Source organism: Pan paniscus, chromosome 6 (assembly GCF_029289425.2).
Source record: "Pan paniscus chromosome 6, NHGRI_mPanPan1-v2.0_pri, whole genome shotgun sequence".
In the NCBI taxonomy this organism is placed as follows: Eukaryota; Metazoa; Chordata; class Mammalia; order Primates; family Hominidae; genus Pan; species Pan paniscus.
Window position 1 is genome coordinate 95,179,094 of NC_073255.2, and position 21,191 is coordinate 95,200,284.

Below are 21,191 nucleotides of genomic sequence, written 5' to 3' on the forward strand. Positions count from 1 at the left end.
GCTGTCCCCGGAGGTCCTGGTGCCTAGACAGACATGGGAAGAGCCGTGCAGCCACTCTAACAGCAAGATATTAAAAGGTGCTGCCTGCACCACACTACTGGAAGTGATTCTCTTGCCAACCCACAGTGGTAGGAAGAACAGTGCTACAAACAAAACACTGACTGGAACCCAGAAGGCTTTATTACAGATCTTTTCTTACCCAAATTTCTTGCTTCTAGGTTAGAAATCACCCTACGAAGAAATTAGCCATGTTATTCACAGACAGCATTGCTTTTAAAAAATTTAAAGCCACATCATACAAAGATATCCTCCTTTAAAAATTCATAAAAACCACTGTAGAAACTATTCTCAGGCTGCTGAAAACCTCAAAAACTTTGATCAATGTAGTGAAAGCCACATTAGGCAATTAAAAAATCTCAAAACCCTTTAGTGCCAACAACGGCAATAATTTAGAACAACTGTAGCTCTCAGTTATTGAAAATAATGGGGACAGAAAATAGAACAGAGGTTGGAATGAGGCCTATACTTTTAGTACTCTGAGATGACTCATATATCCAGAAAACAGGCTTTCAAAATAAAAGCAAGCTCACTAGCCCACTGACACTTAAAAAAAAAAAAAAATCAACCTACTATTTGCCTTTCTCTCCTAAAATGCTCACTAATAGGAAATTTCTTTACCAATTATCCATTGTAAACATCTATCCACAGGTTACAAGTCTTTAAGGTTCAACATATAAGCTTTTCCCACCAGAAATTCCAGCACCAAATTCCAGAATAGGGTCCAAGTGGCTGCATTCATGAAGCTGACAATATTATTTTGCTGGGGATATGCAACAAAAGTAAACTACTTCTATAAAAGGTAGCCAACAAAACAAAGTAATTGTAAATGTTAACCATCTTACAGATATGATAACCTCTGCTTTCACTTACTTTACTGCATTATCAAGAATATTCCTCACGTATGCCGCGGACCTTCTTTTTCCTGTTTTCTAGGAGTGAGAACACGTCAGGAATGTGGAAGGTAAAGGTTTTATCGGTGACTTTTCACATCAAGGATATAATGCAATACAGTTAAGAGCATCAGAGAGAAGAAATATACTTTCCAGGTAATCAGAACACCTAGATTTTTTTTAAAGTTTTAAGAAATATTTTATTCTGAAACAATTACAGATTCACAGGAAACTGCGAGTCAACTATATACTACACACAACAACACTAATCTACATGCAGCGATACTAGAGAGAGATGCAATGTACCCTCCACCCAGTCTCCTCAGTGCTTATATCTTACCTAACTAGAGCACAATATCAAAATCAAAAATTGACATTGGCACAATGTGTGTGTGTGTCATTCTATGTCATTTTATCATGTTTAGATTCATGTCCCACAATGTACCACCACAATCAACACATAGAAGTCTTCGATCACCCCCAAAGATTTCCCTGGGTCACCCCTGGACAGTGAGTCACGTCCACTATTCTCCCTCCAACTACCCCAACCCCTAATGACCACTAAGTTGGGAACACCTAGATTTTTTAATATCAATTTTTAACTACATAAGTAACCTGAGAACACATCTGAGACATGGATATTAATCATACTTCTACTATGAATGTGCTGTGTGTCCCCTTAAACTTTCTGCTTTTCAGTTTCCTCCCTAGGAGAACAGAGATCATAGAAGCATCTCTGCCTATTGAGATCAGTAATGACAATGATCAAGTCCCTGGCAATTGGGAAGAGTGCTGCACATGGAAGCCAGCCTTATGATTTAAAGGCATCACCTGGATCCAGTCCACTATGCCTCGCTGCTGGCTTTGTTCTCACTGACCCACTCATACCTCTTCAGAGATCAGGTTGTGCCACTCTCTCCTGACCACACTGTTGTTATAGTGGAAGTGTGGCTTGGCGTACTTAACATATTCTAGGTTGGAGTTCAGTTTTTCCCAGTAGCCCTTAAAGCTGAGCACCTGTAGGAGACAAAAACATCAGTGGCCTTCAGAGGCAGGCCCAGTGGCCCAAACCACCCAGTGAGTATTACACAAGCCTTATTTCCCGAGCTCTCACGGCCCACATTTCTGAGTGAATACTTTGTACAGAGGATGGCATTCTAGACCCAATAGGGATTCTAAAATAGACTTAAAGAATCTTCTTTACCCACTTCATTTTCTGTCTCTTTTGTTTTTTTTTTTTGTTGTCGTTTTTTTTTTAAACCACATAGAGAACTGCTGCTCACTTCCCAAAACCAACAGGACTTCCCCAGATTGAGGCTTAGCAGGGAAACCTGTATTAAACACATTGAGTCATTTCCTCCCTTGAGACCCGTTTTTATGACTTAGGTGGTGTCAACAGTGCCATGTTCACTAAGAGAAAGTTCATTAACATTTGGATAAATGGAGTAGGCGTACTTTCCTGCTAAATTTATTTACTGCCAAGGACATTTTTCAAAACCTAGGAATCAAAAAAAGATAAAATGAACTAATTTTACATTGTCACATACACCAAAACAGAATTAGTCAGCATTCTATCTAGATCTTTGAATTATTGATATAATTGTACTACCCTGAAGCAAGAATGTATCCATTATATTCATTTTTAAATAATAAAATGCAATGTTAATACATTCTTAGTGTTGACCAGGTGCAGTGGCTCATGCCTGTAATCCCAGCACTTTGGGAGGCTGAGGTGGGCGGATCACGAGGTCAGGAGATCGAGACCACGGTGAAACCCCGTCTCTACCAAAAATACAAAAAATTAGCCAGGTGCAGTGGCGGGTGCTTGTAGTCCCAGCTACTCAGGAGGCTGAGGCAGAAGAGTGGCATGAACCCAGGAGGTGGAGCTAGCAGTGAGCCGAGATCATGCCACTGCACTCCAGCCTGGGTGACAGAGCGAGACTCCGTCTCAAAAAAAATAAAAATAAAAAAATACATTCTTAGTGCTGAAGGATATTCTGACACAACTTGGTTTTAAACCAATAAAGGTAGACTTAGGATACTTTTTGCCAAAATATGTGCATTTACAAATGATTTGACTGGGGCCAGAGATGTAATGTGTGGTCATAAAACTAAGTGAACTATTGCCTGCCAAGGTGACAAGACTTGGCTGAACTGCAAGAAAAATAAGAAAACTTAAAAACAAACAAACAAAAACACCTCAATCAAGAAAAATGCCCTCATGTTAAATTATAGCACATTATTACCATTTTTATTCAAAAGACAGTCATAATTGGTTTGAAATGTGTTTTGGAGTATCAGTAAAGTAAGTAACATAATATTAAAACTTGCTCTTTCAGAAGCCTGAAATGCCCATCCAGCCAACATCCCTTCTCCCAGAGACAGAAAAACTCTTCCCAAGAAAGTCTCATGTCCAGGGGAAAACATGAATCAAATCCCACTCCTCACTTGACTCACCTCACTCGTCTTTTCTTTCCCTTTCCATTTATTTATAATGAACGTACACTTATCCACCCTTTGGGTCTTCTTTGTATTTAAGAAGAAAAAAAAAAAAAAAAAAGACAAGACAAATCCTGCAGACGTCTGACGGAATTAGGTCCCTGACTGGAAGTCTCTAAAGCTTTCTTGCTGTCCTAATCTGGGCTCAGGCACAGGAGTGCCAAAAGCCAGAAAACTAATTGGTGTTGTGGTGACATCTAGTGTTCAGTTGAGCTATTAATTCCTCCTGCTTGGCCATAAGAGTCCCACCCACGCAGTTCACCCAGACCTTGCCCAGGACAGGATATGGGAGGGGAGAAACTCAGATGCCCTCTAACTGTCATCTGGCCCCATCCCCTCAAGTCAAATGCTATCCTGTTGTTAGAAGTCCCCAGTCACTGCAGCTCCTAAGAAAAGATCTCTCCCAAATCACCTTCCTTCTTACTCCATTTAAAAAATCCCTTTCCTCATAACCTTTTGGGGAGGTAGGCACATTTTTCATAGTTTTGTTTTATTTTAAATTAACAAATAATTGTATATATTTATGGGTTGCAATGTGGTGTTTCAATACATGCATACATTGTGGAATTATCAAATCAGGCTAATTAGCATAGCCATCTGTCTGCTAAAAAGAAACAGATCAAACAGAGCTCGCCACATGTCAGTGGACAGGCTTTCCAGGGGCTCCAGCACCCACTGCCTGAATGTAAAATAGAGCATGTGTTTGTATGAGCGCTCTTCTGGGGAGATGGTCTATAGCTTGTACCAGATTTTCAAAGAAATCCATGGCCTAAAATAGACTAGAGTTAGAAGGAAAAAGATCTGAATTTAAAATAAAACAAAAATTAAAATTTACACTTAAGTAAGAAATACTGTTAGCCAAACATCCCAAAAATATTTTCACATGAACTTACATGTTTTTTAGGAGGGGGGTCACTGGCCTAATATAGATATTAGATATATCTATAATATCTTACAGATATTAAGATGATACAGAAAAATCTATATATTTCACTATTTGGTATCCACTAGAGAAGTGATCTAACTTTTTTCAGTTAAGAAATGCGGCCAGGTCATGCCTGTACTCCCAGCATTTTGGAAGGCAGAGGCAGGCGGATCACAAGGTCAAGAGATCAAGACCATCCTGGCCAACATGATGAAACCCCATCTCTACTAAAAATACAAAAATTAGCTGGGCGTGGTCGCATGCACCTGTAGTCCCAGCTACTTGGGAGGCTGAGGCAGGAGAATCACTTGAACCCGGGAGGCGGAGGTTGCAGTGAGCCGAGATGGCGCCACTGCACTCCAGCCTGGCGACAGCGCGAGACTGTCTCCAAAAAAAAAAGAAATGCAGAGATTATTCTAAATTGGAAGGTCTATTTGGAAACTTGGAAAACAGAGATGGAACAGGGGAGGGAAATGGATTTGAATCAGTGAAGGACAAGGAAAGGATATTCCAGGTGGGACTCTTTGGGTGTGAGCAAAGAGACAGACTAGAAGATGGATTCGGGGCTCAGATCTGAGCCAGAGCATCAGAGTCAACAGTACTTCATTCTCTATGGTGAAGACAATAGCCTCCAGCATGTGCAACTCCCAGCCTCAGCTGCCCGTTGGAACCACCTGGGTCCCATCCCCAATTAGATTTAATTGGCTTGGGGTGTGCCTGAGCCTTATGAGTTTTACAAGTTCCCCCAAGGCATCCTAATGTTCAGCCAGGACTGAGAACAGTGAGCATGTTCAAGTAATCCCGGGCACCCCACCCCACCCTCAAACACTTTACTCAGTCTATACACCTCTGGCTTAAAGGCTATATAAATCACCAGCTGTCTAAAGACTTCTGATTGTGTGGTTTTAAAATAGGAGATATAGTTAAAGAGGTAGTTAGGGCCAAATCTTTGAGGGATTCTGAATGCCAAGGTGATACCAGCATGCTCATTATCCCAGAGAATAAAGGATCTCCCACATAATGTTTTAGATGTTGTAACCCAGAATGGAGGGGAGGGCAGGGGAAGGGAGAGTTGAATCTGCACAATCCCAAGAGCCAAGACACACCATCGCACCACTATGCTCTAGGATGAGACTGGTCAAGAAACAACAGATGCTGGTGAGGCTGTGGAGAAATAGAAATGCTTTCACACTGTTGGTGGGAATGTAAACTAGTTCAACCATTGTGGAGGACACTATGGCGATTCCTCAAAGACCTAGAACTGGAAGTATTATACCATTTGACCCAGCAATCTCATTGCTGGGTGTATACCCAAAGGAATACAAATCCTTCTATTATAAAGCTACATGCATGTGTATGTTCACTGCAGCACTATTCACAATAGCAAAGACATGGAATCAATCCAAATGCCCATTAATGATAGACTGAATCAAGAAAATGTGGTACATATACACCGTGGAATACTATACAGCCACAAAAAGGAACAAGATCATGTCCTTTGCAGGGACACAGATGGAGCTGGGAGCCATTATCCTCAGCAAACTAACACAGGAAGAGAAAACCAAATGGCACATGTTCTCACTTATAAGTAGGAGCTGAACAATGAGAATACATGGACACAGGGAGGGGAACAACACACACTGGGGCCTGTTGGGGCGTTGGGGGAAGGAGAGCATCAGAATAAATAGCTAATGCATGCTGGGCTTAATACCTAGGTGATGGGTTGAGAGGTGCAGCAAACCACCATGGCATGCGTTTACCTATGTAACAAACCTGCATGTCCTGCACATGTATCCTGGAACTTAAAATTAAAAAAAAAAAAAAAAAAAAAAAAGATGAACCTGGGAGCACAGGAAATCACTGTCAATCAGCTAGCAGTTATCCAACAAAGCAAATACTGTACTCATCAGGAATAACAGCACCACAAAATGAAAGCCACAACTGCCCAGGAAGCCCATCACCAGCGACTCGAAAAGAGCTAATAAAGCTTTAAAAATAAAACACAAAAATGCTGTATAAGAAACATACCCGGCCAGGCATGGTGGCTCATGCCTGTAATCCCAGCACTTTGGGAGGCCGAGGTGGGTGGATCACAAGGTCAGGAGATCGAGACCTTCCTGGCTAACACACTGAAACCCCGTCTCTACTAAAAATACAAAAATTAGCCGGGTGTGGTGGCGGGCGCCTGTAGTCCCAGCTACTCTGGAGGCTGAGGCAGGAGAATGGCATGAACCCGGGAGGCAGAGCTTGCAGTGAGCTGAGATTGCGCCACTGCACTCCAGCCTGGGCGACAGAGCAAGACTCCATCTCAATTAAAAAAAAAAGAAAAAAAGAAACATACCCATGCCAGATGCAGTGGCTCACACCTGCAATCCCAGCACTTTGGGAGGCCAAGATGGGTGGATCACTTGAGCTCAGAAGTTCGAGACCAGCCTGGGCAACATGGTGAAAACCCGGCTCTATTAAAAATGCAAAAAATTAGCCGGGCATGGTGGTGTGTGCCTGTAGGCCCAGCTACTTGGAAGGCTGAGATGGATCACTTGAACCTGGGGAGGCAGAGGTTGCAGTAAGCCAAGATCATGCCACTGCATTCCAGCCTGGATGACAGAATGAGACTGTCTCATAAAAAGCATAGCAAAGAAAAATACCCCTGAATTAGAGACAATGTTAGAAGCAATCAGATCCTCAAGGAATGACCTGGAAGCATTTTCCTACATAAAGGGGAGTTTTTTCTCTTAGGATGACCTGAAATAATTGCCAAACACAGCCCATCACAACTATTCACTGAACAAAAGAACCAGTGGGTTACATTAAGGAATTGTTTCCCATTTATGATTTGGATTGCCAATTGATCCAAAAACAAACAAACAAAAAGCTCTGTGGTACTGGCTCATCTGCAAATTACTGCCAGAAAAAAAATCTGCCTTTCATTTCTAAAAGGCCCTCTGGCTTTGGTCCTACTTCTGCTGATTAAGCAGCATCTTCTTACAGAGAAGGCAGCCAACTCAAAGAGAACCCTTTCCTCTGTGTGCCAGGACTCAACTAGCACAGCTAAAGCATCATCCAATTTGGCTCTTCAGTGGATTCCATCTCAGTATCAGCTTTTACTTAACAACCCAGAGAAACACAGTGACCCACTACCTCTAAGCACTGACAGAATAAATAGAAAATGTTTGTGTGTACATAAAGCTAGGAAGGCACTAAACTAAGATGCTCTAAACAGGAACACTCATACACAGGGCAAGTGACCAGAACTCCTGAGGCTGCCCACTTAGGGAAACACATGCTGCAATTTCAAGGTCTCCTGAATATAATTGGACTTGCTCCTTCTTCCCCAATATCTAGCAAAAATTTCCACTTACTTGCCCATCTGGGTAGTTCTATTAGCCATTTTTAATGGATTGGATTTTTTTCTAAAAATGAAATCACTAAATATGGCTCTAAACTCTTCCATCTCACAATCAGCTTATGCCCTGAGAAAGTCAATGCTAAGCTCTTTCCCTCCTCTCAGTCTTGAGAATGAAAAACACCTGTCCCCAACCAAAACTATGAATAAGACCAGCACAGTGTAGTAGGTGGTAGAAGAGGAACAGAAACAAGAATCCTCCATCCTGGGTCTGTTCCTCAATTTCATCATCTAGGAAGTAGGCTGAAGACACCTCCATTGCTACAGAAACAACAGGAATGATATCACTAGCCTCAAGCTCTTTTTTTTGTTTTTGTTTTTTGAGACAGAGTCTCCCTCTGTCGCCCAGGCTGGAGTGCAATGGCGCAATCTTGGCTCACTGCAACCTCCACCACCTCCCAGGTTCAAGCAATTCTCCTGCCTCAGCCTCCCGAGTAGCTGGGACTACAGGTGCCTGCCACCATGCCCAGCTAATTTTTGTATTTTTAGTAGAGATGGGTTTCACCATGTTGGCCAAGCTAGTCTCAAACTCCTGACCTCAGGTGATCCACCCGCCTAGGCCTCCCAAAGTGACGGGATTATAGGCATGAGCCACCGTGCCCAGCCAGTATCATCTTATTTTTTTTAATCTATGCTAATCTACCTCTAATGAGTATTTCTTTGTTGCATCACAAAATTAAGGTTTATGGTATCCACTGGCCTCACTATAATTAACTGTTCCAGAAAATATGTGCAAACTGAACTTTGGGAAATCAGTATTTCCCACATAACCAACTAACACTGCTATTGATGCTACATCTTTGTCAAAGCAACAATTTTTTAAAATTGTAAACTATTATATTGTAATTATACCATTACTTCAGACCACTAAAAAACTTTTTATTTAAGTGATCATGGTTGTCTGTATTGTGGGGTCAAGTCTTTTGTGTTTCACTAAGCAATTAATTACATTCATGCTCTGCCCAATTAAAACTTTGTGTTTCGTTTGTGAGGTGGAGTCTTGCTCTGTCGCCCAAGCTGGAGTGCAGTGGCACTATCTTGGCTCACTACAACCTCCACCTCCCAGGTTCAAGGGATTCTCTTGCCTCAGCCTCCCAAGTAACGGGGGCGGGGGTGGGGGGGTGGTTACAGGCGTGCACCACCACACCTGGCTAATTTTTGTATTTTCTGTAGAGACAAGGTTTCACCATGTTGGCCAGGCTGGTCTCGAACTCCTGGCCCCAAGTGATCCACCCGCCTCGGCCTCCCAAAGTGCTGGGATTACAGGTGTGAGCCACCGCACCCAGCCTACAACAGTTTAACACCAGTGAAGAAGCAGATAAACAAGTCTCTGGAGAGCAGCCCAGGTATAAACTACTCTTCTCCCAGTTGCTCAGGGGCATCAGACCACTGATAGACATTGGCAGTAACACCCTCACATCTGAGTGGCCATAAGTAGAAGGGAGCAGTAAGTTTTTGTCCTTCCCAGTCTCTGAGTCAGGTAATCAACAATCTCTAACAAGTGATGAAATACACTACAGATGTCCAACTTAAAGACTGTGGTAAAAATATCCCATTTCTCCATTTGTAGCATGCTCATCTTTTATCTTTATATTTAAGCTATTTTCCATTTTTAAAAATCCATACATGCTTCCTGTGGTTGAATAGTTTTAATGGTTTTTCTTCTCAAAAAATCAAGGGCAGCCCAGGTGTGGTGGCTCATGTGTGTAATCCCAGCACTTTGGGAGGCTGAGGTGGGATGATCCCTCGAGGCCAGGAGTTTGAGATCAGCCCCAGCAACATACCAAGACCCTGTCTCTACAGGAAACAAACAAACAAACAAACAAAAATTAGTCAGGCATGGTGGCATGTGCCTGTGGTCCCAACTACTTGGGAGTCTAAGGTGGGAGGATTGCTTATGCCCAGGAGGTCGAGGCTGCAGTGAGCCACTATGGCACCACTGCACTCCAGCCTGGGTGACAGAGGGAGACCCTATCTCAATCAATCAATCAATCAAAAATTTTTAAAAATAACCATAAAATCAAGGGCAATTTTTAGCCTTTTATGAAAGTTGCCGTTTCCCTAGAGCAATCCACAGTTTACAAAGGGATAAAATCATTCTTAGGAAGGATACTCTTAATGACATTCCTTTTAAGGCAAGCACCTTGTTTCAACATATTTCCTGTTAGTGTTTTTAAAATGACTTTGAGAACTATTTATAAGATGAGGAAGTCCTTTGTCTCTCTAGGAAGATTTTCTGATTTAACTGGTTTATTCTGCCCAAGATGTTCATATAGGTCTTAGTCTGTTACAGCAGGTACACCAAAATACCATAAACTGGATGGCTTATCAACAAATTTATTTCTCACAGTTCTTCAGACTGGAGTGCCCAAAATCAGGGTGTGGTCAGTTATGGTGTCTGATGAGGGCCCACTTCCTAGACTGCCATGTGTTCGCTGTAACCTCATGTGGCGGGAGGGCAAGTTGGCTCTGTGGGGTCTCTTCTATGAGGGCACTAATTACAATCACCAGGGCTCTGCCCTCAGAAATAATCACCTCCCAAAGGCACCACCACCTAAAACCATCACCTTGGGGGTCAGGACTTCAACATATGAATCCTGAAGGGATGTAAACATTCAGACCATAGCAATATTGCAATTTATTAAACATTTGTATAGTGTTCCACTTTATACTAAAAGGAAGTGCTTCAGAATGCAGACAGAACAGGAGGAAGGTACCTATCCAGTTCCCACACACACACCCCCGCCCCTCTCCTCCCTTAACTCCTTATCAGGGCACTTATCTACTAAGGAGAAAAGAAATAAGTTTGGTCAGAGTAAATAGGGGTACCTTGGTCCTCAAAGAAAGAATGTGGAAGCAAGCACACACTCTTATGTAATTTGTGATTGAGGTCATGAGTGTCCAGAGCCACCTCCTGTTGGGTAAGTATGGCAAGAACAGTCACATAACTGAGACTAGGGAGAGAGGAGCTGAGGGTGGGACATGCTCATGCAACCAGCTCCATCCCTCTATAATTAAGTTGGGACTTGGGGGTTGAAGAAGTAGGTTAAAGGTGAAGGTAGCAGCTTGGAGTGAATGGGTGGTATTATGCAAGCAGAGATGAGGAAACAAATGAGAAATAGCAGGATCAAGTGCCTGGGAATGAGAATCTCCTGATTAGAGTCTCCCATGCTGAGCATTTGGGGTAGGTGGAGTTGGTCAAACAAAACCCAGTACTATCTTCTCCTGAGTCCAGGGCTAGTCCCAGCAATACAACTCTGCCTTCCTTGATGGATCATGGCTGTGTGCAGAGGGTCATAGAGAGATCTACAGTGCCTCATACTTGTCCTCAGTATTAATAACTACTAGCAGATGAATACATGTGGAGCCAAAAGAGCCCCCAAGCATGTGTGGAAATGGTGAATGGGAAACAACTGTCTGCAGAGCCAAATACAAAAGCTATGGGTAGAGGAGAAAAACGTGAGGAGAAAGAGGGAATGTAAAAGGAGGACAGAAACACATGGAGGACATAAAATACTCCATTTTACACACACCCACACACAGAAAACAAACAAGCCAGTGCAAAAAAGAAGCGACTTTGTTCCTAAGCAAAGCTAAATCATATTCTTAGAAAACCTAATAGGTAAAAGTTAATAGGACCTTTCCATCACTCTTTTATACTTAACTTTTTAAATGAAAATACACAATGTTGATAAGGGTATAGTAAAACTGGTAAACTCATAAATCCCTTGTAAACATAAATTATCCCTTGTCAGGCCTCTGAGCCCAAGCTAAGCTATCATATCCCCTGGGACCTACACGTATACATCCAGCTGGCCTGAAGGAAGTGAAGAATCACAAAAGAAGTGAAAATGGCCAGTTCCTGCCTTAAATGATGACATTCCACCATTGTGATTTGTTTCTGCCCCATCTTAACTGAGCGATTAACCTTGTGAAATTCTTTCTCCTGGCTCAGAAGCTCCCCGACTGAGCACCTTGTGACACACGCCCCTGCCCATAAGACAAAACCCCTTTTGACTGTAATTTTCCACTACCCACCCAAATCCTATGAAACAGTCCCACCCCTCTATCTCCTTTCGCTGACTCTTTTTGGACTCAGCCCACCCAGGTGATTAAAAAGCTTTATTGCTCACACAAACCCTGTTTGGTGGTCTCTTCACACAGACGCACGTGACATTTGGTGCCGAAGACCCGGGACAGGAGGACTCCTTCAGGTGACCGGTCCCCTGTGCTCACCCTCACTTCCGTGAGGAGATCCGTCTACAACCTTGGGTCCTCAGACCAACCAGCCCAAGGAACATCTCACCAATTTCAAATCGGGTAGGCAGTCTTTTCACTCTCTTTTCCAGCCTCTCTTGCTACCCTTCAATCTCCCTGTCCTTCCAATTCCAGTTATTTTTCCTCTCTAGTAGAGACAAAGAAGACACATTTTATCCGTGGACCCAAAACTCCGACGCCAGTCACAGACTCGGGAAGATAGTCTTCCCTTGGTGTTTAATCACTGCGGGGACGCCTGCCTGATTATTCACCCACACTCCATTGTGTCTGATCACCGTGGGGATGCCTGCCTTGGTCATTCACCCACATTCCCTTGGTGGCAAGTCAATTGCGGGGATGCCTGCTTTGGCTGCTCACCCACATTGCAGCCCAGGGCTGCTCACTACCCCCACCCCTTCTCCGTGTCTCTACCCTCTCTTTTCTCTGGGCTTGCCTCCTTCACTATGGGCAACCTTCCACCCTCCATTCCCCCTTCTGCTCCCTTAGCCTGTCTTCTCAAAAACTTAAAACCTCTTCACCTCTCACCTGACCTAAAACCTAAGCGTCTTATTTTCTTGTGTAACACCGCTTGGCCCCAATACAAACTCGATAATGGTTCTAAATAGCCAGAAAACAGCACTTTTGATTTCTCCATTTTACAAGACCCGGATGATTTTTGTTGAAAAATGGGCAAATGGGTCTGAGGTGCCTGACTTCCAGGCATTCTTCTACACATTGGTCCCTCCCTAGTCTCTGCTCCCAATGTGACTCATCCCAAATCTGTCTTCTTTCTCTCCTGTCTGTTCCTTCAGTCTCCACCCCAAGCTCTGAGTCCTTTGAATCCTCCTTTTCTACAGACCCATCAGACTTCTCCCCTCCTCCCCAAGGCTGCTCCTCACCAGGCCAAGCCAGGTCCCAATTCTTCTTCAGCCTCCACTATCCCACCCTATAATCCTTTTATCACCTCGCCTCCTCACACCTGGTCTGGCTTACAGTTTCATTCCACGACTAGCCCTCCCCTACCTGCCCAACAATTTCCTCTTAAAGAGGTGGCTGGAGCTAAAGGCACAGTCAAGGTTAATGCTCCTTTTTCTTTATCTGACCTCTCCCAAATCAGTTAGTGTTTAGGCTCTTTTTCATCAAATATAAAACTCAACCCAGTTCATGGCCCATTTGGCAACAACCCTTAGATGCTTTACCACCCTAGACCCAGAAGGGCCAGAAGGCCATCTTATTCTCAGTATGCATTTTTTTACCCAATCCACTCCCGACATTAAATAAAGCTCCAAAAATTAGATTCCGGCCCTCAAACCCCATAACAGGACTTAACTAACCTCGCCTTCAAGATGTACAATAATAGAGTAGAGGCAGCCAAGTAGCAACATATTTCTGAGTTGCAATTCCTTGCCTCCACCGTGAGAGAAACCCCAGCCACATCTCCAGCACACAAGAACTTCAAAATGCCTAAGCCACAGTGGTCAAGCATTCCTTCAGGACCTCCTCCCCCAGGATCTTACTTCAGTGCCAGAAATCTGGCCACTGGGCCAAGGAATGCCCACAGCCCAGGATACCTCCTAAGCCACATCCCATCTATGCGGGACCCCACTGGAAATCAGACTGTCCAACTCGCCCAGCAGCCACTCCCAGAGCCCCTGGAACTCTGGCCCAAGGCTCTCTGACTGACTCCTTCCCAGATCTTCTTGGCTTAGCGGCTGAAGACTGACGCTGCACCATCACCTCAGAAGCCTCCTGGACCATCACAGATGCTTTTGGCAACTCTCACAGTGGAAGGTAAGTCCGCCCCCTTCTTAATCAATACAGAGGATACCCACTCCACATTACCTTCTTTTCAAGGGCCTGTTTCCCTTGCCTCCATAACTGTTGTGGGTATTGAAGGCCAGGCTTCAAAACCCCTTAAAACTCCCCCAACTCTGGTGCCAACTTGGACAACATTCTTTTATGCACTCCTTTTTAGTTATCCCCACCTGCCCAGTTCCCTTATTAGGTCAAGACATTTTAACTAAATTATCTGCTTGCCTGACTATTCCTAGGTTACAGCCACACTCTCATTCTGCCCTTTTCCCTAGTTCAAAGCCTCCTTCGCATCTCCCCCTGTATCTCCCCACCTTAATCCACAAGTATAGGACATCTCTACTCCCCCCTTGGCGACCGATCATGCACCCCTTACCATCCCATTAAAACCTAATCACCCTTACACTGCTCAATGCCAATATTCCATCCCACAGCACACTTTAAAAGGATTAAAGCCTGTTATCACTTGCCTATTACAGCATGGCCTTTTAAAGCCTGTAAACTCTCCTTACAATTCCCCCATTTTACCTGTCCAAAAACCAGACAAGCCTTACAGGTTAGCTCAGGATCTGCGACTTATCAACCAAATTGTTTTGCCTATCCACCCCACGGTGCCAAACCTATATACTCTCCTATCCTCAATACCTCCCTCCACAACCCATTATTCTATTCTAGATAAACCTACTTGACCCCATAGATCCTAAATCCTTTCCCCACTCTCCTTTCCATTCCTTAAAAAACAGCTCCCACACTAGCTCTCCCTAACTTATCACTCCCTTTTCATTACACACAGCCGAAGTGCAGGGCTGTATGGTTGGAGTTCTCACACAAGAGACGGGACCGTGTCCTGCAGCCTTTCTGTCCAAACAACTTGATCTTACTGTTTTAGCCTAGCCTTCATGTCTGTGTGTGGCAGCTGCCGCTGCTTTAATACTTTTAGAGGCCCTCAAAATCACAAACTATGCTCAACTCACTCTCTACAGTTCTCATAACTTCCAAAATCTATTTTCTTCCTCACACCTGACGCATATACTTTCTGCCCCCCTCCACTACTTCTCAGCAAGCCGAACTCATTGCCTTAACTCAAGCCCTCAATCTTGCAAAAGGACTATGCATCAATATTTATACTGACTCTAAATATGCCTTCCATATCCTGCACCTCCATGCTGTTATATTATAGGCAAAAAGAGGTTTCCTCACTATGCAAGGGTCCTCCTTCATTAATGTCTCTTTAATAAAAACTCTTCTCAAGGCCACTTTACTTCCAAAGGAAGCTGGAGTCATTCACTGCAAAGGCCATCAAAAGGTGTCAGATCCCATCGCTCAAGGCAACGCTTATGCTGATAAGGTAGCTAAAGAAGCAGCTAGCATTCCAATTTCTGTCCCTCACTGCCAGTTTTTCTCCTTCTCATCGGTCACTTCCACCTACTCCCCCACTGACTAACTTCCACCTATCAATCTCTTCCCACACAAGACAAATGGTTCTTAGGCCAAGGAAAATTATCTCCTTCCAGCCTCACAGGCCCATTCTATTCTGTCGTCATTTCATAACCTCTTCCATATAGGTTATAAGCCGCTAGCCCATCTCTTAAAACCTCTCGTTTCCTTTCCACCGTGGAAATCTATCCTCAAGGAAATCACTTCTCAGTGTTCCATCTGCTATTCTACTACTCTTCAGGGATTGTTTAGGCCCCCTCCCTTCCCTACACATCAAGCTTGAGGATTTGCCCCTGCCCAGGACTGGCAAATTAATTTTACTCACATGCCCGGAGTCAGGAAACTAAAACACTTCTTGGTCTGGGTAGACACTTTCACTGGATGGGTAGAGGACTTTCCCACAGGGTCTGTGAAGGCCACCGTAGTCATTTCTTCCCTTCTGTCAGATATAATTCCTCGGTTTGGCCTTCCCACCTCTATACAGTCCAATAACACACAGGCCTTTACTAGTCAAATCACCCAAGCAGTTTCTCAGGCTCTTGGTATTCAGTGGAACCTTCAGACCCCTTACCATCCTCAATCTTCAGGAAAGGTAAAATGGACTAATGGTCTTATAAAAACACACCTCGCCAAGTTCAGCCTCCAACTTAAAAAGGACTGGACAATACTTTTACCACTTGCCCTTCTCAGAATTCAGGCCTCTCCTCGGGATGCTACAGGGTACAGCCCATTTGAGCTTCTGTATGGACGCTCCTTTTTATTAGGCTCCAAGCTCATTCCAGACACCAGCCCAACTTGGACTGCACCCCAAAAACTTGTCATCCGTACTATCTTCTGTCTAGTCATACTCCTATTCACTGTTCTCAACTACTCATAAATGTCCTGCTCTTGTTTACACTGCTGGTTTACACTGTTGCTCCAAGCCATCACAGCTAGTATCTCCTGGTGCTATCCCCAACTGCCACTCTTAACTTCCTTTTAGAGTGGATAGATGATCTTTGCTGATGGGGTACACTCCAATACTTTCACCCTGACGAAGTCCTATTCTTTACTTTTATACTCAGTCTTATTCTTGTTCCCATTCTTATGCCACCCTCTACCTCTCCCCAGCTATCTCCACCACAATGCCAATCTCACTCTCACCTAGCCGTTTCTAATCCTTCTTTAACAAACAATTGCTGGCTTTGCATTTCTCTTTCCTCCAAAATTGCTGAGGCCTCAACTTACTCACTGCAACAACAACAACAAAAAAAGAAAGGACTCTGTATATTTTTAAATGAAAAGTGTTGTTTTTACCTAAATCAATCTGGCCTGGTATATGACAACATAAAAATCTAAAGGATAGAGCCTAAACTTGCCAACCAAGCAAGTAATTATGCTGAACCCCCTTGGGCACTCTCTAATTGGATGTCCTCCCAATTCTTAGTCTTTTAATATCTGTTTTTCTCATTCTCTTATTCGAACCTTGTATTTAGTTTCTCAATTCATCCAAAACCACATCCAGGCCATCACCAATCATTCTATATGACAAATGCTCCTTCTAACAACCCCACAATATCACCCCTTACCACAAAATCTTCCTTCAGCTTAATCTATACCACTCTAGGTTCCTATGCTGCCCCTAATCCTGCTCGAAGCAGCCCTGAGAAACATTGCCCATTATTGCTCCATATCACCCCCAAAAAATTTTTGCTGCCCCAACACTTCAATACTATTTTATGTTATTTTTCTTATTAATATAAGAAGACAGGACTATCAGGCCTCTGAGCCCAAGCTAAGCCATCATATCCCCTGTGACCTGCACGTATACATCCAGATGGCCTGAAGGAAGTGAAGAATCACAAAAGAAGTGAAAATGGCCGGTTTCTGCCTTAACTGATGACATTCCACCATTGCGACTTGTTTCTGCCCCATCTTAACTGAGCGATTAACCTTGTGAAATTCCTTCTCCTGGCTCAGAAGCTCCCCCACTGAGCAACTTGTGACACACGCCCCTGCCCATAAGAGAAAACCCCCTTTAACTGTAATTTTTGACTACCCACCCAAATCCTATAAAACGGCCCCACCCCATCTCCATTCGCTGACTCTTTTCGGACTCAGCCCACCTGCACCCAGGTGATTAAAAAGCTCTATTGCTCACACAAAGCCTGTTTGGTGGTCTCTTCACGTGGACGCACGTGACATCCCTTTCATTGAATATCAATTTATCACAAAATAAGAATCAAATGCTATAAAAATCATCATAGCCTTTCACCCAATGTTACTTCTGGGCTCTTAACCTTAGGGGAATAGATCAAAAGAAAAACTGTATGTATAAAAATGTTCACTTTGGGAGGCCGAGGTGGGCAGATCACCTGAGGTCAGGAGTTCGAGACCAGCCTGACCAACATGGTGAAACCCCGCCTCTACTAAAAATACAAAAATTATCCCGGCATAGTGGTGCACACCTGTAATCCCAGCTACTCAGGAGGCTGAGGCAGGAGAATCGCTTGAACCCAGGAGGCAGAGGCTGCAGTGAGCCGAGATCACACCAAAGCACTTCAGCCTGGGCAACAAGAATGAGACTCCATCTCAAAAAAAAAAAAAAAAAAAAGAAAGAAAGAAAAAAAATTCACTGCAACATTATTTCTAACAGCAAAAAGAAATTTTTTTAATGGGGGCTAGGGACAAACTAAATGTCCAAAAAACAGAAGAACAATTGAGTTAAGGCACTGCAACCCAGCAGGGCATGGTGGCTCATACCTGTAATACCAACACTTTGGGAGGCCGAGTTAGGAGGATGGCTTTAGCTTAGGAGTTTGAAACTAGCTTGGGCAACATAGTAAGACCCTGTCTCTACCAAAAAAAAAAAAAAAAGTTTTAATTAACCAGACACGATGACATGTACGTGTAGTCCTAGCTACTCAGGAGGCTGAAGCAAGAGGACTGCTTGAGCCCAGGAGTTCAAGGTTGCAGTGAGCTGTGACTATGTCATTGCACTCCAGCCTGGGCAACAGAGTGAGACCCTACCTCAAAAAAAGAAAAAAAAAAGTATGACATACTTATCGTGGTGTTTTGTATGTATTAATTTTCATCCACCCACTCCTGGTTCACAATGCCCATAGCCTTTGTTACAGCCTGATGTTATAATATCGGGTATTTTAGGCTTCGGGACCAGGACTAGTCTCAGGAAACTCTCTCTCTCCTGCCTTCCTTTCACCTGCCCTAAGGCATGACTCTCCCCTCCACCACTCCCCACCACCACCCCCCGCCCCACCCCCCTGCCTTTCTGATTGCAGATCTTAAGACCCTCCCCTAAGAGGGTCCCGCCTCATACCCTGGAGGGAAGGAATGCTTCCATAAAAATCCCAGAAGACTGGGTTGGGGAAGTTTCCCCATAGCTGAACAGGTGGAGGTTCCTGGAGGGTGGTGAATCGAAAGAGGGCATGGAAGCTCCACGTCCCTTCCCCCATACCCCACTCTATGCGTCTCTTCATCTGTTTCCTTTGCAATATCCTTTATAATAGGCCAGTAAACATGTTTCCCTGAGTTCTGTGAGCCACCCCAGCAAATTAATCAAACCTAAAGAGGTACCGTGGGAACCCCAACTTGAAGACAGTTGGTCAGAAGTTCCAGAGGTCTGGACTTGCACCTGTTATCTGGGGGTGTGGAGGGTAGTCTTGGGGACTATGTCCCCCAACCTGTGGGATCTGACACTGTCTCTAGGTAGATAGTGTCAGAACTGAATTAAAGGACACCCAGCTGGTGTCCGCTGCTTGGTACATGAAGAATTCCCACACATTTGGTAACAGAAGTGTTTTTCTGTGTTGATGATTATTGTTGCAGTGTGAGAGAGAGGGAAAACACAGTTTGGACAGAGTTTTTCCTCACACACTTACTAATTTAAAATAATAAAAAGAAAAAGACACTGCCATCCAGTGGAATCCTATGGAGTCATTAGAAATTATAAGTTTACATAGCAACATGAAAAAATGTTTACAATAACATAATTTCTAAAATTTATCTAATATCTGTAGATCACAATTACTACTGGGTAAAATATGCATACCTATAACAAAGGCCAAGAGGAAATGGGGGAGAAGAGACAGTTGGTACATTAGGAACTGTAGAATTATGGATGATATTTCTTTCAAAATTTTTCTTCACTGGTTTGTTGTCCATTAAAAAATTATGGTCCAGCATGGTGGTTCACACCTATAATCCTAGCACTCTAAGAGGCTAAGGCAGGAGGATGACTTGAGGCCAGGAGATTGAGATCATCCTGGCAACAAAGCAAGACCCCATCTCTACAAAAAAAATAAGAAGAAGAAGAAAAAATAAGAAACTGGATGGGTGTGGTGGCTCATGACTGTAGTACCAACCACTCAGGAGGCTGAGACGGGAGGATTGCTTGAGCCCAGGAATTAGAGATTATAGTGAGCTATGATCATGCCACTGCACTCCAGCCTGGGCAACAAAGAGAGACCCCATGTCTAAAAATAAATAAATAAAAACACATTATGGATTTGGTAAGACTAGTAGAAAAGGCAGAAACAATAAACAATAAATAAAATGAATGGGTGGAATCTTTTAAAACACCTTTTAAACTATTAATAAAACCTTTCTTTTCTCTTCATCTTCATATGTTAGTAGGACTTCACAGCAGTCCCATGCTTTTGCCTGGAAACACAGATCATCAGTCTATTTTTAAGGGATTCTTCTTAGGACCAAAACCTAGAACCACTAACCTGGCCCCCGATCTACCCTCTCTTGCCCCCAGTGAATCACTGTGACCTAAAATGCCACAGCCTTCCCCCAGCTGTCCAGGCCCAGCCTGCCCTTCACAGATACAAAAGAATCAAATGGAAATAAAAGGCATCAGCACCCTGAGCTCCCTGCTGCCAGAAGTTGAGATTTCCCAGTCTACCTCAAGCTATGATTAACAGGAGGCAATGCTAAATGCCAAAAACAACAAAGGAGCTTCAAGGAAACTGTGCTAAAACACTCCCCCTAGTTTTAACTACATACATATCCTTTTCTATTCACTCCACCCCATTCTCCTATGGTACTCCAAAACTATTGTGAAGCCACCAGGTTGCAGAAAGACACTAACAGCTACAGCTTAACGTTCAGAGGTTGATGAAGACCACATAGTGGGCCAATACAGATCACTCCTGAGAAACAAAAAAGCTGTTTTTACAACCAGAAGGAAATTAGATAATCCTAGCCCACATTACTTAATGGTTTTAAGACTGGAAATTCTGTGTGTGTGTGTGTGTGTGTGTGCACGTGCACGTGCGCAAGCTCATTTTGAGGGAGTAATAGTGCAAATAAAGTAAAAGCAGCTACCAGCCTCTCTAAAGATCATCTACAAGACCTCCCCCAGTACAGCCTGTTCTGAGGTACAGTGGCAAGTGCTGGTTCTGGAAGGTTTAAGTTGAGCACTGTAATTCTCTCCTATCTTCAGGAAACTTCCTTCAAAGAGCATTCCTGAGAATTGCCATAATACCATACTCAGTGATCACTCACCCATGTAGGAAGGATTCTCCAGAAAACCCACCCTACTGCCTTGCCCTCCCCTCCCCTGCCAATTTGCAATCCCTTTTGGAACCACCATAATACTCAGGCAGCAGAGCTTTAGTCATGTATCTGTACTTTTGTTTCTTGCTGTAAGGGACCTACCTTCATAAGAGGCAATGCAATGTCTTCTGTCACAAGAGTTATTCCAGGAATTTCCTATAGTGGGGAAAAACACACACACACAGCTGCTCAGTGTATGAACTACCACTAGCTCAAGCTTTCAGGGAGTGTTTTCTGCACAGACAGAAGCTGAGGGCAGCTTCCAGCTTCTAACCTCTACTTTAAATAAACCTTGGAGGGCATAAATAACAGTGAATATAGCCTATCTCTTGCCTCAGGAAGGGAC

The 21,191-nt window shown here is 43.6% G+C and overlaps 1 protein-coding gene across 7 annotated transcripts in view; it reads right to left on the reverse strand.

Annotated features, from left to right (window-relative positions):
- GSAP (gamma-secretase activating protein) overlaps positions 1 to 21,191 on the reverse strand; it is a 112,245-nt gene that overhangs the window by 20,982 nt on the left and 70,072 nt on the right. For 5 of the 7 annotated variants that reach the window (XM_034964310.3, XM_034964311.3, XM_057302891.2 and 2 more), the window contains 4 exons: positions 20,948 to 21,001; positions 1,839 to 1,967; positions 931 to 989; positions 200 to 231 (listed from right to left, as the gene is read on the reverse strand). In XM_034964310.3, coding sequence (XP_034820201.2) covers positions 200 to 231; positions 931 to 989; positions 1,839 to 1,967; positions 20,948 to 21,001 — 274 coding nt within the window. The remainder of the gene's footprint in view (positions 1 to 199; positions 232 to 930; positions 990 to 1,838; positions 1,968 to 20,947; positions 21,002 to 21,191) is intronic. The other 2 variants (XM_034964312.3, XM_034964313.3) reach the window with 1 other exon arrangement.